This window comes from Vicia villosa, linkage group LG1 (assembly GCF_029867415.1).
Source record: "Vicia villosa cultivar HV-30 ecotype Madison, WI linkage group LG1, Vvil1.0, whole genome shotgun sequence".
Taxonomy (NCBI): Eukaryota; Viridiplantae; Streptophyta; class Magnoliopsida; order Fabales; family Fabaceae; genus Vicia; species Vicia villosa.
Genome location: NC_081180.1, coordinates 238,483,929 through 238,502,675, shown reverse-complemented (window position 1 = coordinate 238,502,675; position 18,747 = coordinate 238,483,929). Strand labels below are relative to the sequence as shown.

General features: G+C 33.8%; 1 protein-coding gene and 1 pseudogene across 2 annotated transcripts; both read left to right on the top strand.

Annotated features, from left to right (window-relative positions):
* The first annotated feature begins 2,230 nt into the window (after nucleotides 1-2,230).
* LOC131645003 (uncharacterized) lies at nucleotides 2,231-18,357 on the top strand. Of its 2 annotated transcripts, XM_058915650.1 has the most exons (14): nucleotides 2,231-2,538; nucleotides 2,711-2,828; nucleotides 14,751-15,065; nucleotides 15,150-15,458; nucleotides 15,537-15,653; nucleotides 15,740-16,048; nucleotides 16,143-16,400; nucleotides 16,494-16,565; nucleotides 16,651-16,931; nucleotides 17,011-17,124; nucleotides 17,292-17,405; nucleotides 17,494-17,575; nucleotides 17,669-17,764; nucleotides 17,866-18,357. In XM_058915650.1, the coding sequence occupies exons 3-14, from the start codon at nucleotides 14,760-14,762 to the stop codon at nucleotides 17,962-17,964; spliced, it is 2,157 nt and encodes a 718-aa protein (XP_058771633.1). In that variant the 5' UTR covers nucleotides 2,231-2,538; nucleotides 2,711-2,828; nucleotides 14,751-14,759; the 3' UTR covers nucleotides 17,965-18,357. The 2 variants fall into 2 exon arrangements, with proteins under 2 accessions (XP_058771633.1, XP_058771634.1); XM_058915651.1 differs by lacking the exons at nucleotides 2,231-2,538; nucleotides 2,711-2,828 and adding an exon at nucleotides 5,118-7,840.
* On the top strand, nucleotides 8,574-11,209 carry LOC131645004 (uncharacterized; annotated as a pseudogene).
* Nucleotides 18,358-18,747: the final 390 nt, after the last annotated feature.

Sequence of the window (18,747 nt, the reverse complement as noted above, 5' to 3'; positions counted from 1 at the left end):
AAAACGCAACCTACGAAAGCGCTTTTGGAAAAGCGCTCTTATAGGGGGGGCTACCAGAGCGCTTTTTCCAGAAAAAGCGCTCTTATAGGGGGGGCTACCAGAGCGCTTTTTCTGGAAAAAGCGCTCTTATAGGGGGGGCTACCAGAGCGCTTTTCTGGTAAAAGTGCTCTTATAGGGGGGGCTACCAAAGCACTTTTCTGGAAAAAGCGCTCTTATAGGGATGGCTACCAGAGCGCTTTCAAAAGCTCTTTCGTTACCTACGGCAGCGCTGGCTTTGGCAGCGCTTTAAAGCACTTAAGTAGCCCAAAAAAAACGCTTTCGTATCCCTTTTCCGTAGTAGTGAAACTAAACCACAAATGTCTAATCATCATGCATTTATATCACCATTTGAGTTTTCACCAAAATGATTTACTGAAACAACATAGTAATTTCTTCTACATTTTGAGGAGAAAACAAACAAAATACAATATATTTTCCAAGCACAAATTCATCATAAGTAAAAGTGACTCGAAATAAATCCTCAAGGGTAGTTTTGCACCTATCTATAAAGGAACAGAAGCAACAGAACAAAAATACCTACTACCAAAATTAATGAAAACCTCTAGTCACTTGGGCACAATGTCCATACCTGAGTCCAAGCCATGAATTTTTAACCTTATAACAAAGAAATATTAACACGTTTAGATTATGAACTGACCATACTAATTAACTAATAAAGTAAATAGTTTAGGAAAAAATCAAATACCTCTAACTGAGTCGTTTTAGCAGTGGGTAATTGATTCTTCTGAACTTTAGATTTCAAGGATGTTGAATAGAAAAAAGAAACAAAATAAAAAACAACAAAATACAAATAAAAAGTAAGTTTAAGAATCTATAAACCCAAAACATTGACTAAATCTAACAAAAAAACAACAACATCAACGACAACACATACATCATATAAGAGTAACCCAGACAAAACTCTTTTCAGTGTTGGCTCGAACATGCTGGTGAGTTAGTTGAGAAACGAATCTAATTGTAGTAAAACCTAATATAGAATATTAATTAGGATTAGAATTATTCAAAACATCAATGAATACATTAATCGATTTAAATAACACGATGACTTTTACAGTTGAATCAACATCAAAAATCAAAAAAGTTATAAATGAAGAAAGAGCAAGATGGGATCGTCGATGGCGGTTCTGAAAGCGGTGGAGTGATGGAGGTGAATGTGTTATGATGGCTGAAAAGAAAGAGAAAATTTGAAGTCGAGGTGAAGGTGATGGTTGATAAACTCTGCATATATGTGTTTAATTAAATATTAAACGTTAGAGAATGAGGATAGAGGGAGTGGAAGAGAAATAGTTTTGACTTGTTGAGTGAGATAATAGATTCTAGAGTAAGAGAATCATATATAATATAGAATGATGGAGAAAGCTGTGGCTTTTTATTGGAAGAACTAAATGGATATGAAAAGTTGTGATTGTGTGCATTTGAAAAGTGTCTTTTCTAATTCCTAATAAATGCATGAACGTGTAGTAAATAGAAGGAGATAGGGTTGATGTTTAAAATGCTGCATTAGTGGAGCAATTAAAGTAAAAAATGATTAAAATAAATAAATAATGTAACAAAATGTTATGTGATGACACATCAGCAATATTAATTGCCAAGTAAATACGGTTAAAGCATGGCGTAGAATAGTCTTGCAAATTTTATAAAGAAGCTCTTGATTTCCTGAAGGGTATTCTTTACAAAGATTCTATTTGTTTAGCTATCTCTAAAATGGTAGTAGTGTAGTTTTTTTTGTCTTTGAGCTTTGGCCTTCTTGTTTATAAAATATAAATAAATAAATAAATTTAAACATTTAATCAAAAATTTAAACATGAAATTTTCAAATAGTTCGATTTTAATAGAAAGACAATAGATAAGGAGACAATGATTAAAGAATATTTTTTTTACTAGCGTCTCTAGAGACATGCCTTTATGCACTTCATCTGTTGTAAAACGAACGTCACATAGGATTTGTATGCATGCATTAAAAAATTGAATAAATTTTCGAAAGAGACGAAAGGGAATCATAATGAGAAGAACAAAACATATGTCTGCCACAACACAGACATATTAAATAAGCATGTGAATGAATAGGGAAAGGGAACCGTAATAAAGCTGAAAGATTCCATCAGTTTGAATAAATCAGCAAATAGCACCAACCACTGGCTAATGTAAATACACTCTCACCAACCACATATTAAATAGTATGAGTGACCGAAGGAAGGAGCACAACAAAATAAGCTAAATAATTGAGGGAAGAACTTCTCTACCCATCACAAAAAGATGGGTAGTGTACCTTCCACCAATCAGATGACACCATTTAATTTTTATGTATCTAATCATTTATTATATAGAATAATTTTTTGATGTTTTCAATACATTTTACACTAAAGGTAACCTTACCCATCTTTTTGAGTTGGGTAAATAAGAATTCACCAATAATTGATTCTAGATCTAAGCTCTCCCACTTGCTTTTCTGCATAATTCACTCCTTCATATATTAAGGTAAACTTTCATCTATGCTCTTCTCTTTTTCTTCCAACTTTATATTTACAAGATTTTGAATTGAAATCCAAATATCTTTCTGTTGAGTTGATTTTTAGTTTGATCTTAAAGACTGATTTTATTTTTCATTATTGACACATTCACTAACATGTGATTACTTTTCCTTTTTTAGTGCAATTGTTGAAGATTTCAAACTGTAGAAGTTTTTAAGACAATGGCTTCTGATTATTTTGACAAGACTCAAACGTTTGCAATTATATCAACTATGATTTCTTTGATTAAAATATAAGGTATGATGTTTATACTTCTAAAAGGCTTTTGATTATGATTTATTTGATTGTGTAAATACTTACATAAAAATAAAACACTACAATCATATATAGGGTTTTAAAAAGCGGTAACGGTTGCGTCGCGATCGCGTAAAGATTTTTGCAATTTCGATCGGTACATGTATGATTGCGGTCGTGGCAGTGTAAACTAACCATAATTTGTTCTTTAATATAAAAAACGGTAATAACGTATCGGTATCGGCACTTACAAAATCTGTTTTGTCGCGGACGTTTTCGCGGTCGCGGACCGTTTTTTAAAATCCTTATTGCAATCATATTAAGTTTATGTCTTTCCTGTTCTTTTTGTGATGTTTAAAGAGTTTATTATAGTTTCTATAGCTTACCTTCACTATATAAATTTATGTTCTAAGGAAAAACTGAATATTTATAATATGAATGCACGAACTGGTTATAGTTTCCATCTCACCTCGCAACCTCAATTTGCATTGGATACTTCCGGTCTTTAATTGTTAGCTTAATAAGTTATAATCAATTATTTTCCACATATTAGGTCCTTGTTTTTTTAGGGATATGGCAATATGGCATCATCTTAAATTGCATATGCATATTGTTCCATATGGTATATGGAGTTTACAGATTGTGACAAACTGTTAGCCATGTCTTCTTTAGTTGTCTTGCTAAGTTGTTTAATTTTCAAGAGGCAACTGAGATATTGCTGTTTCCAACGTGAAACTTACGCGGCTATATTTTATTCATTATTTAATTTAAATTAATTATTGTATATCACTAAATTTTAATATGCGAGCTGCCTTGATGTGGACCATTAACGATTTTCTAGACATGTTGTCTGGTTGGGGTACACATGGCAAAATGGATCGTCCGCATTGTATGGAATACACCAAGGCGTTTACGTTGGATAAAGGGGAGAAAAAGCTCGTGGTTTGACTGTCACCGCAGATTCTTACCAATAAATCATTCATATAGAAGAAACAAGAGAAATTTCAAAAAAGACGAAAGGGTAACAGATTTGCCTCCGCCTCGATTGTCACCAGGTGCTATATGTGACCAAGTTTGTGAACTACCAAAATTCACAGATACTGGCAAAACATGTAGAATTGAAGGATATGGAGTTGAACGCAATTCGACAAAAAGAAGTATATTTTGGGACCTCCTGTATTGGAAAGATAATTTATTGCGCCATAATCTTGATGTTATGCATATTGAGAAGAATTTTTTTTATAATGTATTGAACACAGTGATGGATGTTAAAGACAAAACAAAAGATAATGAGAAGGCTTGACAATATATGAAAATTTGATGTAATCGAAAAGAATTGGATTTGAAGCCTCAACCGAATGAAAAAAATATTAAAATTGAAGGCCTGTTTCAGCCTGACCTCCCAAGAAGCTGAAGCGGTTTGTCGATGGTTAAAAGATTTGAGAATTCCCGACGTATATTCTTCAAATTTAGCAAGGTGTGCCGATGCTAACACTTGAAAGTTGCATGGTATGAAAAGTCACGATTTCCATGTTTTTATGGAACAATTGCTACCAATTGCGTTCGGTTCTCTATCTAAACATGTGCTTAATCCACTAACTGAAATTAATCGAATTTTAGAGATATTTGTGCGTCATTGTTAAGAGTGGATTACATAATTAAGTTGGACTGAAATATTCCAGTCATTCTCTATAAGTTGGAACAAGTATTTCGGCCTAGCTTTTTTGACTCCCTAGAACATCTACCCGTACATCTTGCATACGAATCTTATCTTGGAGTACCTGTCAATATAGATGGATGTATCCGTTTGAAAGGTTCATAGGTGATTCAAAGCGATCAATGAAAACAAAATCTAGAGTTCAAGGATCAATATGTGCACATTACTTGCATCGAGAAACATCAATTTTTGCAGTCATTATTTCAACCACTTGATGTTAACTCCAAGAATCATACGAAATCCTGTAAATGTTAATGAAAAAAAGTCAATTTACCTTATCATTCTTCGGGCTTCTAGGTCGTCAATCTGGAAAGAATGGTGTGCATTGGCTGACCCAACAAGAAATGCACTTCGCACATGTTCATGTCTTGATCAACTACGTTGAAGTTAAACCATATCTTGAGTAAGTATACTTTAACATTTAATTTTCTTTACAATCCTAAAACTTATTATCTTGAAAGATCAGTAGCATACGTTTCAAGGTAATAAGTTTTATGATTGTAAAGAAAATTAAAAGCTAGGGTATACTTACTAAAGATATGGTTTAACTTTAACGCAGTTGATCAAGACATGAACATGTGCGGATTGCATTTCTTGTTGGGTCAACCAATGCACACCCTTCTTTCCAAATGGACGACCTGGAAACCCAAAGACTGATAAACTAAATTGACTTCTTTCATTAACATTTACAGGATTTCGTATGATTCTTGGAGTTAACATCAAGTGGTTGAAATAGTGACTACAAAAATGTGATATTTCTCGATATAAGTAATATGCACATATTGATCCTTCAACTCAGCTTTATTTTTCACTAATCGCTTTGAATCACCCATGAACCTTTCAATCGGATACCTCCACCTATATTAAACAGGTCCTCCAAGATAAGCTTCAAAGGCAAGAAGCACAGGTAGATGTTCCATGGACTCAAAAAAATTAGGCAGAAATACTTGTTCCAACTTATTGAGAATGACTGGAATATTTCGGTCTAACTTAATGATGTCATCCACTCTAAAAAATTGACTAATTTCAGTTAGTGGATTAAGGACATGTTTGGGTAGAGAACTGAACGCAATTGGTAGCAATTGTTTCATAAAAATATAGCAAATGACTTTTCATACAATGCAACTTCCTAGTGTTAGGATCGGCATACCTTTCTAAATTTGAAGAATATCCGCCGGGAATACTCAAGTCTTTTAACCATCGATAAACCGCTTTAGCTTCTTGGGAGCTCAGACTGAAACAAGCATTCGGTTTTAATAATTTTCCATTAGGTTGAGGCTTGAACTCCAACTCTTTTCGATTACATAAAAATTTTCATATATTGTCAAGCCTTCTCATTATATCTTGCTTTGTCTTTAACATCCATCACTGTGTTCAATACATTATCAAAAAAATTCTTCTCAATATGCATAACATCAAGATTATGGCGTAACAAATTATCTTTCCAATACGAGATGTTCCAAAATATACTTTTTTGTCCAATTGTGTTCGACCCCATATCCTTCAATTCTACATGCCTTTCTAGTATCTATGAATTTTGGTAGTTCATAAACTTGGACCCATACAGCACCTGATGACAATTGAGGAGGAGGCAAATATGTTACTCGTTCGTCTTTTTTGAAATTTGTCTTGTTTCTTCTATATGGATGATTTTTTGGTAGAAATCTGCGGTGACAGTCAAACCACGAGCTTTTCCCCCCTTTATCCAACGTAAACGCCTTGGTGTGTCCCATACAATATGGACAACCCATTTTGCAATGTGTACCCCAACCAGACAACATGCCATATGCTGGAAAGTCGTTAATGGTCCACATCAAAACAGCTCACATAGAAGTTTTGTTTACGGGATATATCATAAGTCCATTCTCTAATCCACAACCTCTTCAAATCGTCGATTAAAGGTTGTAAGTACACATTAATTCCGGCTTTTGGATTCGAAGATCCTGGAATGACGCACGTCAAAAACATGTATGGTTTTGTCATGCACATATCAGAAAGGAGGTTGTAAGGGGTTACAATAACTGGCCAACATGAATACGCACTTCCGGACTTTTGGACATATGGAGCAAAACCATCTGAGCATAATCCAAGCCTGACATTTCTAGGTTCTGCGGCAAAATCAGGATATATTTGATCAAAGTTCTTCCATGCTTCGCCATCAGATGGATGTCGCATAGTGCTTGGACTTATTTTGTTTCTATGATGCCATGTCATTTGACTTGCACTGTGCATTGAAGTAAATATTCTTTTTAACCTTGGTATTATCGGAAGATAAAACATGGACTTTACTGCTACACTAGCTTGATTACTGTTAATGGCTCTACTGCAAAATTTATATCTTGGACTCATACAAAACTTACATTCCTCCAACAATCCATCTTGCGTACCAAACTCATTGTCATAAAACAACATGCAACCATTAATTTAACAATCAATCTTTCTTACTCTTAAACCCAACTTTGACACCAACTTCTTTGCATCATAAAAAGTTGTAGGCAAGTTGTATTTCATTGCAGTTGAGTCCAACATCATTTTTAAAAAGAATTCCAAACACTGATCAGGAACATTCCAATTTGACTTGGCGCCCAATAATCTCACACACATTGATAACTTTGAGTAGGACGATCACTACTAAAAATAAGACATTTGGTTTCAATATTTTACATCAGGTATCAAGATAACTGATGTGAAAAATATTTGTCAAAGGATTTTACATTAGATTTTATAACAAATTGATGTGAAAAAAATTGATTTAGTGATTTTACATCAGACATTTAACTCCACTGATGGGAAAAATAACGCGGTGGCAAACTTGTATTTAAAATGAAAATGGGTTATAAATGCTTTTACACCGGTGCTAAAAATAATCGATGGGAAAGGGCTACGTAGGCTTTTACATTGGTCCACATATGCACCGATGGGAAAAGTGTGCTAATTGGTCTTTTACATCGGCCCATATATGCACTGATGGGAGAGGTGCCCTTAATTGGTACTCGCTGTTACATCGGCCCATGTACAAAACCGACGGGAAAGGCCTTTTTTCCACTAAAACCCTAGCCCCCTTTCCACTAAAACTAAGACATTCCTTTTTTCTTCTTTCATCACACGTTTCAAACCTCTCTCTGCCGAACCCGCGACCGCCCGACCAACCCGCGACCGCCGTCCGCCTCTCACCGAGTTCGACTGCCGCAACCGCCGTCTGCCTCTCATCGATTTCGCTCTGCGGCCAGCCTTCCTCCTCCGCACAGGTCCGTCTCCGCGGTTAGCGTTCCTCCTCCGCGGCCAGACTTCCTCACCGGTAAGCTTCATTCCTGTAAAGTGTTCACTTTTTAAGTATATCTTGAGTTGGACTTGGGAAAGACCATACCGTTTGTTGGCATGATATATATTTCTATTCCTATTATACACTGTAACGCTACCGTTTGATAGTCTCCATCTCTTCTTATTCAAGAAAGGGTTTTTGAGTGCTAGAATAAAACCTAATCATTCTGCTTCTGTTTTTCTTGTAGTTGAAAGACAATGGCTAACTAATTTTTTGAAATTAAAAAAAAAATCACTTAAAACAAACAAGGTCCTGTACGTATTGTTAAAAATAGTATTCCTTTATTTTTAAAAAATTGGTGTTCCTTTACTATATGAAATGAAGAGGTATTCCTTGTAAGATCGTATGAAATTCTAGATTCTTAAATCAATAATCGTTGAACTCCAACAAAAGAATTATATTTTAATTTAGTGTTTAAACGTGTTTCAAACATGATTATGCCTTATAGGAAAAATTAATGCATGATTAGAAGGGTGATTCTTCTTATCTATGATTATTTATTACTGTTATTTTTTTTATATAGGCTACAAAATGAATATTATATATAAACTATACTTAGAATTGATTTTAAGTGTTAAAAGACTACTTGAGTGAGCCTAAAGTGTTGTCCCTCATTCAAAGTTAATGGAATGTACAAATTTTGAGTTCATACAAATTTCACCAATATTTTAGTTGTTCTTAAGTTTACGTTGTTGAGGCAACATAGCACTTTCTATTTTAGGTGTGATAACTTTCGCAACTTTATCATTTAGAAAAATTGTTTATTTAAATTGAACTAATGATTTATTAGAAATAATGTCTGCACCCCCGCCTTTTGGACAAATTTTTAATGTCAACCTCATAATGATTTAATTATTTATGCATTAATTTCGGAACATAGGTATGGATCGTAGTTGGATGAGAGCTAATCGATTAAATGCTGAGTACGAACATGGAGTGATGGAATTTATACAGTTTGCTGAAAGTAATGCTAAAAAAGATCTTCCTCCTCCTAAAAGTAATGCTTTTTCTCTGTCCATGTGTTCGTTGTGCAAATCAAGAACCAAAACTTAGTAAGAAAGAAATCATGAATCATCTAATTTGTGTAGGGATTTGTCAAAGTTATACACAATGGATATGGCACGGTGAAGTAGTAGCAAAGTCAAATGTGTCCCAAAGAGATAATGTTAGTGTAGAAATGGATGATCGTCTGGAAGACATGATGCGTGATATTGGACAAGATTCCTTTAAGAGGGCACATGCGTATGATAGTTTATGCAATGACAAGGATACACCTTTGTACCCGGGATGCACAAATTTTACACGTTTTTCAGCCGTGTTAAAATTGTTTAATCTGAAGGCAAATAACTGGTGGACTGACAAAAGTTTAACCGAATTGCTTGAATTATTGACACAAATGCTTCTAGAAGGTGACGTACTGCCAAGTCGTTATTATGAGGCGAAGAAAATATTGTGTTCGATAAGTTTGGAGTATGAAAAGATACATGAATGCCCTAATGATTGCATATTATACAGAAAAGAGTATGTAAACTATAACCATTGTCCGAAGTGCAAGGCGTCACGCTACAAAAAGAGACATGGTGAATCTAGTGATGATGAGGAGGTGAAAAAGGGTCCTCCCGCGAAAGTGGTATGGTACCTACCGATCATTTCAAGGGTCAAGAGATTAATCGCTAATGCAGACGACGCAAAGAATCTTAGATGACATGCAGAAGAAAGAAAATGCGATGGACAAATTCGCCATGTAGCTGATTATTTGCAATGGAAGAAAATAGATTCTTTGTTTCCAAATTTTGGCAAAGAGTCGAGAAACCTTAGACTTGGACTTTCTACTGATGGAATGAATCTGTTTGGTAATCTAAATACTAACCATTCTTCTTGGCCTGTTCTTCTGATGATTTACAACTTATCTCCTAGGTTGTGCATGAAGCGTAAATATATTATGTTATCGATGATGATTTCGGGCCCAAAACAACCAGGAAATGACATAGATGTTTATCTAAGTCCACTGATTGATGATTTAAAAGTGTTGGGGAGGAAGGGGTGGATGTTTTTGATGCGGATTCTGGTGAACAGTTCAATATGCGTGCCATGTTGTTTTGCACCATCAATAATTTTCTGGCATATGGAAATTTGTTTGGATAAAAAGTTAAAGGGCATAAAGCGTGTCCTATATGTGAAAAAGACACAAGTTACCATCAACTTGAAAAAGGAAAGAAGATTGTTTATCTCGGGCATCGAAAATTTATAAATCATTATCATCCATATCGTAGATTTCAGAAAGCTTTCAATGGGGAACAAAAGCATGGTGTTGCTCCAAAGCCCTTAACTGGAGAGGAAGTTTATCAACGACAACAGGGCATTACTGCTGTCTTTGGAAAGTACCAAAAGCGACCTCACTACGCCAAAAAGGATTTTACACAGCGCTTTCATACAAAAGCACTGCTATAAGTGAAATAAAAAATAAAACACGGAGACTGTATACGATAATCTCCCAGATTTGTTTCCTCTTCTCCCTCACGCAAAAAAAAACCCTAAACACCCAAAAAACAGTGTTCTCCCTCACGCAGCTCCGTGCTCCGCTGCCCCTCTCAACTTTAACACACTCGACAGCATTCACTCGATGACATTCATACAAAGCCCTAAATTCACAAGGTCTCTAAAAATTGGATCAGCGCTCTTCTCTTGGTTACCCCGTCGTCGGCACCTACTCGTAATTTTCTTCACCTCTCTTTTACTTATGTGTGTTCGTTGCCCAATTTTTGTTGTTGTTGTTGTTGTTAGAAACGAGATATTTGATTTCGCGGTTATGAATGGTTCGGATCTTAGGTATCTTATAGGAATTATCCAAATCCGGATTGTCTGTTTGTCCTAGGCATTGGTTTGATAGTTAATACTCGATAGTATCCTAGTAATTTGTATGTACTATACGTATAAAGCACAAAGATGGCTGTGCTTGGAATGAAGGAGACTGGGTGTCCTGTTTAGGTTACTTATGGAGGCTATGTTGTACAGTTATTCAAGGTTTATGCTTTCAAGCTTCTTTCAAATATTAACACGGAAGAGCGGTTTTAGGATTTAGGAGGTGATGTTGTATATAAACTAATAAAACATCACTGAAGATAGTTATAAGTTTGTTTACATGTACTAAGTCTGATCTATCAATGAATTTAAGGTTTGGTCTGTTATTAGTTAGTAGATTTATTTGGTTTTGTGTGTAATATGGTAGTATATTTACTTGGTTTGGTCTGTAATATGTTGGTAGATTTATTTTTATGTTTGAGTTTGACATTTATAAAAATCTGATAGGAGCCTGAAGTTTACTAAAGACTTATTTCTTTATGAATATATGAATGTAAAATGATATGATTATATAGAAAAACGAACAATTAGTTATTAGGTCAATAAGATATAAATTTATTTTGATATTTAATTCTTAGTATGATATTTTAGAGAAAATGGTTTTATATGATATTGTAGTTTAATTATAATTCTGATATACAAGCTGTTAGGAATGATTTTTTGATAGGTTAGTGGAATACAACTTGAAATAAATATTATGAATGATATTGTGATAGGTTTTTGATTTTGGCCACATTCTCAATCCTTGATATTGTGAATAGTTAAAAAAAACCTTAATTTTGAGGCCGAGATCCTGCTCATAGCTTATTCAAAACCTTGTGTTTATCTGCTAACTGAATCTGCCTGTGTTTGGATCTAATTTTCTTGTCTATGCAGTGCTTGTTTTCAACTTAAGAGCTCTTCATTGTTTCACTTTAACTCTTAATGCTTTTACACTGGCATCTTAATTCTATATACTATTATATGTCTTCTAATTGCTTTAGAAGTTGTAGAATGATGTGTTCTGTTATTTGGATCTCTCTATTTTGAGTAGCTTGTCTTTTATCATATTAGAGATGTAGATTCATTGAAATTGTTTAGTTAATTTGAACAGAGTCTAAATTGTAGTGTATATATGAAAAGGTTTTAGAAAAATTCAAGAGTCAAATCTTTCTTCAACTTTTAAGAGATTAGGTTATGATGAAGGAATCAAGAAGAGTATATAATGCTGCATATTTCCAAATAAAACAATAGCTAGATCTAATTGAATACATATTGTTTATTGCAACTAGTGTTGCTATGGAGAAACCAAGAAAACATATGGATAATAAAACAAAATAGATGAACTAATTTGAAATTATGATTAGAGTCTCAAGTGCCTTTAAATTATTGTTTAAAAAATTAAAAATAATAATTTTGTACTAACTTCTTAAACCATGCAATACAATGCATGAATGTCTATTTTTAGGATTAGATTAGGTGTGTATTTTGTCATTATCTTAATACAATGCATGAATATCTGTTTGTTAACATTAGATTCTAATATTTTAAAACAAAGTGGAATGAAGTGTGTGGTCAATGGATACACGTGGTTTTTCTGATTTTCATAAAGAATAGTGGGTTTTCCCTAACACCTAAGGTTAAGAATCCTACTGCATAATATATTTAAATACTTATAAAATAAATCAAAGATTATAAAATAAAACAATTTTAACTCTAATAATTTCACTTGAATAGTTCTCTAATAGTTTCATATTGTGTGGTGTAAAACAATTTTGTGTGGTGTTCCATTTTCCAATGTTTTTTCTCTTCAATTAATTATAGTGTTTTTGTTTATTGTTCTCTAATAGTTTCATCCGTCGTCGGCACCAATAACCCCTGACTTTCTTTGGTAAGTCAAGTTCAAATTCAACATTACCGACTCGTTTATTTATGTTCTTTTGAAATAGTTGCGTGAATAATTATAGTGTTTTTGTTTACCTTAATTAGTGATAATTCCATGGATAAAAAATTGAAAAAAAATGTATTCGAAAGTGTTATTGGTACGTTACTCAATATAAAAGGAAAGTCTAAGGATGGCGTTAATGCAAGGGAGGACATGTTAAAGATGGGAATAAGAACTGAATTGGGACCAGTGAAGAAAGGAAGACGAACATATCTACCACCTGCTGCTTTTACTCTATCTAGAAAGGAGAAAAAAATATTGTGCAAGTTTCTAAGTGAAGTAAAAGTTCCAGAAGGATACTCTTCAGATATTAGAAGGCTCGTGTCTATGAAAGACCTCAAGTTGAAGAGTTTAAAGACACATGATTGCCATGTTATAATGGAGCATTTTCTACCAATAGGTATACGTTCCATTTTGCCAGAAAAAGTAAGAAGTGCCATAACTAAATTGTGTTTTTTCTTTAGGTCAATCTGTAGTAAGATGATCGATCCTGAGGTCTTACCAACACTGCAAAAAGAAATAGTTATTACCTTGTGTGAGCTTTAGATGTATTTTCCTCCCTCTTTTTTTGACATAATGGTACATCTAGTTGTTCATCTTGTGAAAGAGACACAGTTATGTGGACCAGCTTATATGAGATGGATGTACCCTGCTGAACGTTATATGAAAATATTAAAAGGGTACGTGAAAAACCGGAGTCGCCCAGAGGGTTGTATTGTTGAACGATACATTGTTGAAGAAGCGGTTGAGTTTTGTACTGAATATTTATCCAATGTTCAATCCGTTGGGCTCCCCAAAACTCATATTTTTGAAAAAAAGGAAGGTAAAAAATTAATTGGAAATGAAATTGTGACAGTATCAAGGGATGAACGGGAGCAAGTGCATTTGTATGTTATGCCCAATGACAGTGAGGTTGAGTCATATGTTGAAATGCACAAGGTTGTACTCCGAGGGTTAAATCATAACAGCAATGAAAATTGGAAAGTACGAGAGCACAATCAAAGTTTTATACAATGGCTTAAGGATCATATTTATTCAAAGCGCTCTTCAGATCCCGCTTCAATAACAGAAAGGTTGAGATGTTTGGCATATGGTCCAAGTTTGCATGTGTTTTCTCACAGCGCATACGCAATAAATGGATACACATTTTATACCAAAGAACAAGATGATAAAAGTACTATGCAAAATAGTGGTGTCACCGTGCTAGCTGAAGTAATGCACATATCAAGTATGAAGGACTTAAACCCCAAATATGCAAATCTGTCATATTTTGGGGTTATTGAGCACATTTGGGTGTTTGATTACGAGAAGTTTAAGATTCTTATCTTTGGTTGCAAGTGGGTAAATAGTAGTGGCATACGAATGGATAAGTCAATATTTCTGCAAGTTGATCTTACTAGGGTGGGGTACAAAGACGAGCCTTTTATTCTAGCATCTCAAGCTAAACAGGTGTTTTATGTCACTGACCCGACGAGTACGAAATGGTCTATAGTGCTTTTATCTAACAAAGTGGTTGATGATACTGGTGTAGATCAAGGTGATATTGATGTTGAGAATCAGTCAAGTGTTAGACAGAATGATCAAGATGAGAATAGTATAACAGATGAATCATATATCAGAAAGGATCATGATGAGGGAATTGGGATCAACTCTGACGTCCGCATTTCTAAGAAACAAGTAATTCGTATTTCAACCAAGAAAAGAGATAGATGTTAGTGAAAGAAGTAATATCATAAAATATTATATATTATGTCATTGTCAATAAATTTATATAATGTGTCACGTGTTTTTATAGTTATTTGTATATGTGTCTGTAATTTATATGCATATTTGGTTCGTGTTCTGCTGTGTGAGTGATATTTAGTACTTATTTTTTTGTTTTATTTTCATTGTTCATCGTGTTATCCTGTGATTACTATATGATAATATTTGATAATGTAACTATGTGAGTGTTACTAGTATGTCTGAATGTGTTAATCAATAAATTATTGTGTACAGTATAATCTTATGATGTAATAATTTTATGTTTTATATTCAATTGATTATGGAATTTTATGAGTGTCTATGAGTGTCAATTGATTATGTTTTTCTTTATTATAGGTTAATTAGATGGCTAGTAACGAGGATCAACCACAAGATGATACTATTGATGATGGATATCATGAGAACATTGTTGATCAGGAAGCAGAAATTAGAAGAGGAATAACACTTATGAAGAGAGTCATTCGAGATAGAGACCGAAGCATACTTTTAGATGCGCATTGGAGCGAAAGTGGCCTACTAATTGAGCCTAACGGTTCAAAGATTACAAGTTTTATTGGTACACTCGTAAGGAATGCAATTCCAATTACTTGTGATGATTGGAGAGATACAAATTTGGGAAAAGCTAAAGACAAACTTTGGATTGAGATACAGGTACCATATGTGATGTTATTTGTTTTTAATGATGATTACGTCTTTAAATTACTTGTACTAACGCACTGTGTATGTTTTTCGTAGAGGAGTTTCAACAACTTGGAGGATAATAGAAGAAAAAATTGTCTTAAATTGGCCGGAAGACTACTAAGAGGGTTTAGGACTTTTTTAACTAGGAGATATCTTATGGATGCGAATAAAAATTTTGTTGATGCAGATTATCCAGAAAGATATAGCAGTTTGATTTCACGTGAAGAATGGGTAACGTTTAAAGCAAAACGAAAAAACCCAAATTTTCGGAGTAGAAGTGAAACAAATCGGCAAAGAGCATCAGGTCCCCTATATCCATACAGAAAAGGGCGTATGGGATATGGACGCTTAGAACAGTCTATTGTAAGTATCTATAAATTTCAATGTTATACTTGTTCATCGTGAGTTATATTTGATCATATTATTTGGCTTAATGTGTAGTTAACAAGGGAGAGTGGTCCTGAAACATCTGTTCCACCACATGTTTTGTGGAAGGAAGCCCGTGTAGGAAAGGATGGAGTTGTCAAAGAAGATGTTGAAAAAGTTTTTGAAAAATGCGTAAGTATAGCATTATTTCTTTAATTAAATCAAAAGTTTAGTAACATATTATTAAGACAAATTTTGAATATTCATATGAATTTCAGGAGACTCTATCTCAGTCTATATCTCCAGATGAAAGCAATGATTGCAGGAGCATACTTAGCCGCGCATTAGATATTCCTGAATATTCTGGTCGAGTGAGGGGTAAGGGATTTGGAATCACTCCTACATCCTTGAAGATGAAAAAACAGAAGGCTCCTAGAAATAGAGAACTGCAGGAAACCTTGTATGCACTACAAGCTGAAGTCCGCGAATTGAAAAGGGAAAAAGAATTAAGAGAGCAAGCTTCGGGTTGTAAAGCTACTAGTGACAAAGGTAGTATCGGTTGTAATTTTCAACCGAATCTTTCAGAGGTAATTATATATATTATTATGAAATTAAAGTAGCTTAATTTATTTAATTGAAATATAAACACAATAACAATTTGAAATTTATTATTGGTTTTAGGGCATTTCACCTTGCCAACTCTACTTATCGTCACCGACTTATTGGATGGTTGGCAAGGGAAAAGTGCATAACACTTTGGGAGAGTTACTTCACACTAGACCGCTCCCTACTGGCTGTTTGAAAGTATCGGTTGACACTGCTTTAGAGAAGGATGCGTTATTACTGCATCCTGACGATGTTTCGGATGCCACATTGGTGGGAGATGCAATAGGTTCGTTTGTTGCATGGCCGTCAAGCCTCATTAGTGTAGATGATGAGGTATGCTTAAAACCATATATATGAATCTTTGAGTATTCAAAGTTTTTACGCGCATTTTACGTACATTTGTTTTTACATGGTTATGTTAATTAGACTCCAACAAAATCCAAAGCAAAAGACAAGGAGCTTCCGCAGAAAATCGAGTCAGTTGCATCAATGAAAGAGGTACATCACAATTATATGATATTTATGCATGAAAAATGTTAATTCGTGATTTTATATTTCACCTAACTAATTATATGATCTTTAGATGCATGCTAAAGAGATTGAAGATGTCAGTAAGGGTAAGAAGCCTAAAAAGGTTGTTCCTAAGAAGACCGCAGCTAAGAAAAAACCTACTCCCAATAAGTTTAGGTCGTGCCTTTTCACATTTTTACAACTCTCTGATATTCCGCAAGGAAACACCTATCTTGTACCTATGGAGGAAGATTTGTTTGGTATTGAGTATCAAGAAACAATTGGTATGGAGGATTTTGAACAAATTTTTGAACATACGCAATTAGGCCTCGGTATTATTGATACATACATAAGGTATATCCGATCTAATTTGTTTAATTAAATGAACAATTCATTTACTCATTTCAAATGTTAATGAGGTCTTTTATTTAAGGTTTTTGTATGAAAAATTGATGCACCCGAGTGGATTGAGGCAAAGATTCGCTTTCTTAGCTCCCTTCAATACCAACTTAGGGTTAATCATATCTAAACCGGATGAAGTCATGGCGTATGTACTAAACCGTTTTATGGCCAGCATAAATTCATAAAAGTTGTTCTTTTTACCGTTTAATACTGGCAACGAGTTAGAATTTAATTCTAAATCCATCTATTATAATTTTTCATATTTTGACATTGTGTAGAAAGTTTTCATCTCACATTTGTTTTGCCTTACAGTGGACATTGGTTTTTGGTCGCGATTAATCCTATCAGAGAAGTTGTATATTTTCTGTATTCCTTACACAATGATCTAATTAGTACATACGAAGCTATGAAGGAGTTGGTTGATACGTAAGTGAGATTGTTCTAAATATTCGTGTGTATATTTATTTATTTATTTATGTGAATTGTTCTAAATTATGTGTTTATGTTTTATTAGCGTTATACAAGATTTTCGAGCACAGAGAGGAAGTCAAGTACCAAAGAGTAAAGCCAACAACATCACGTGGATTCGAGTGGAGGTATATTAATTAATTATCACAATTTTGATTATATAAATAGTGATGATACGTGATAAAACTTAGGCCTTATCCATATTTTCTTTCCATGTGTAGTGTCCTGAGCAGTGTAATGAAGTAGATTGCGGTTTTTACATGTTGCGATTTATGAAAGAAATTCTTCTTTTGAATCAAATAGAGATTCCGTCCAAGGTATGGATTTCTAACTTAAGAGTTATTTTAATATTTAACACATATTTCACATATAATTAAATAGTTTTAACTTAAACATACCATGTTATATTATTTTGTAGTACTTTGATGACTTCAAGTGTGCTACTTACTCAAGATCTAAGTTGGATGAACTTAAGGAGGATTGGTGTCAATTCAGGATTGAGTTGAAAGTTGAATAGGTATATTGAAATCTTACTATAATTGATCAGAATTTTGAGTATAGCCAAGTGCATGTTGCAATATTTGATTTATCTACATAGATTATTTAGTGATATGTAGGCCGTTTGAAATACATTCGTGGCAAATGTAGAATGGTTTTATGGACACTAATGTAGAATGTTTTTCAACTTTATATTCTTTTGTTTTTGGTTTTCTGTTATTCTGTTTTGTGATTGTAATGGTTTGATGCATGGATATTGAAGGGTAAAAAGGTTACAATTGCTGGCAAGAAGAAAAAGTAGATATTTAGCATCCTTTTGACTTGTGTAAAAAATAACAATGTTTTGGATGATGAAATTGTTTTCATTGAATTGGATGTAATTTTGTTGTTGTTTATTAATATATTCTTAGCATCTTAGCATATAAAAAATACAAAGTTTATTCGTGTATATATATATATATATATATATATATATATATATATATATATATATATATATATATATATATATATATATATATTCTTAGCATCTTAGCTCTGAAAAATAGAGTTTTTTTTATTGTTTATATATGAAATTTGTAATGGTATATACAGGTGCAAAATGTGGTGAAAACCTGGGGCAAGCCTTTTTTAAATAGATGCATTTAAAAATTTCGTGGACATTAGACAGCGCTTTAAAAGAGAAGCGATGCCTAAAAGCTCTTTAAAAATTTTGTTCAGAAAAGCGCTGCCTAAAGGGGGGCTTTAACAACGCTTTTAAGAAAAAAGCGCTGGCTAAAGTGGGCCTTTAGCAGCGCCTGTG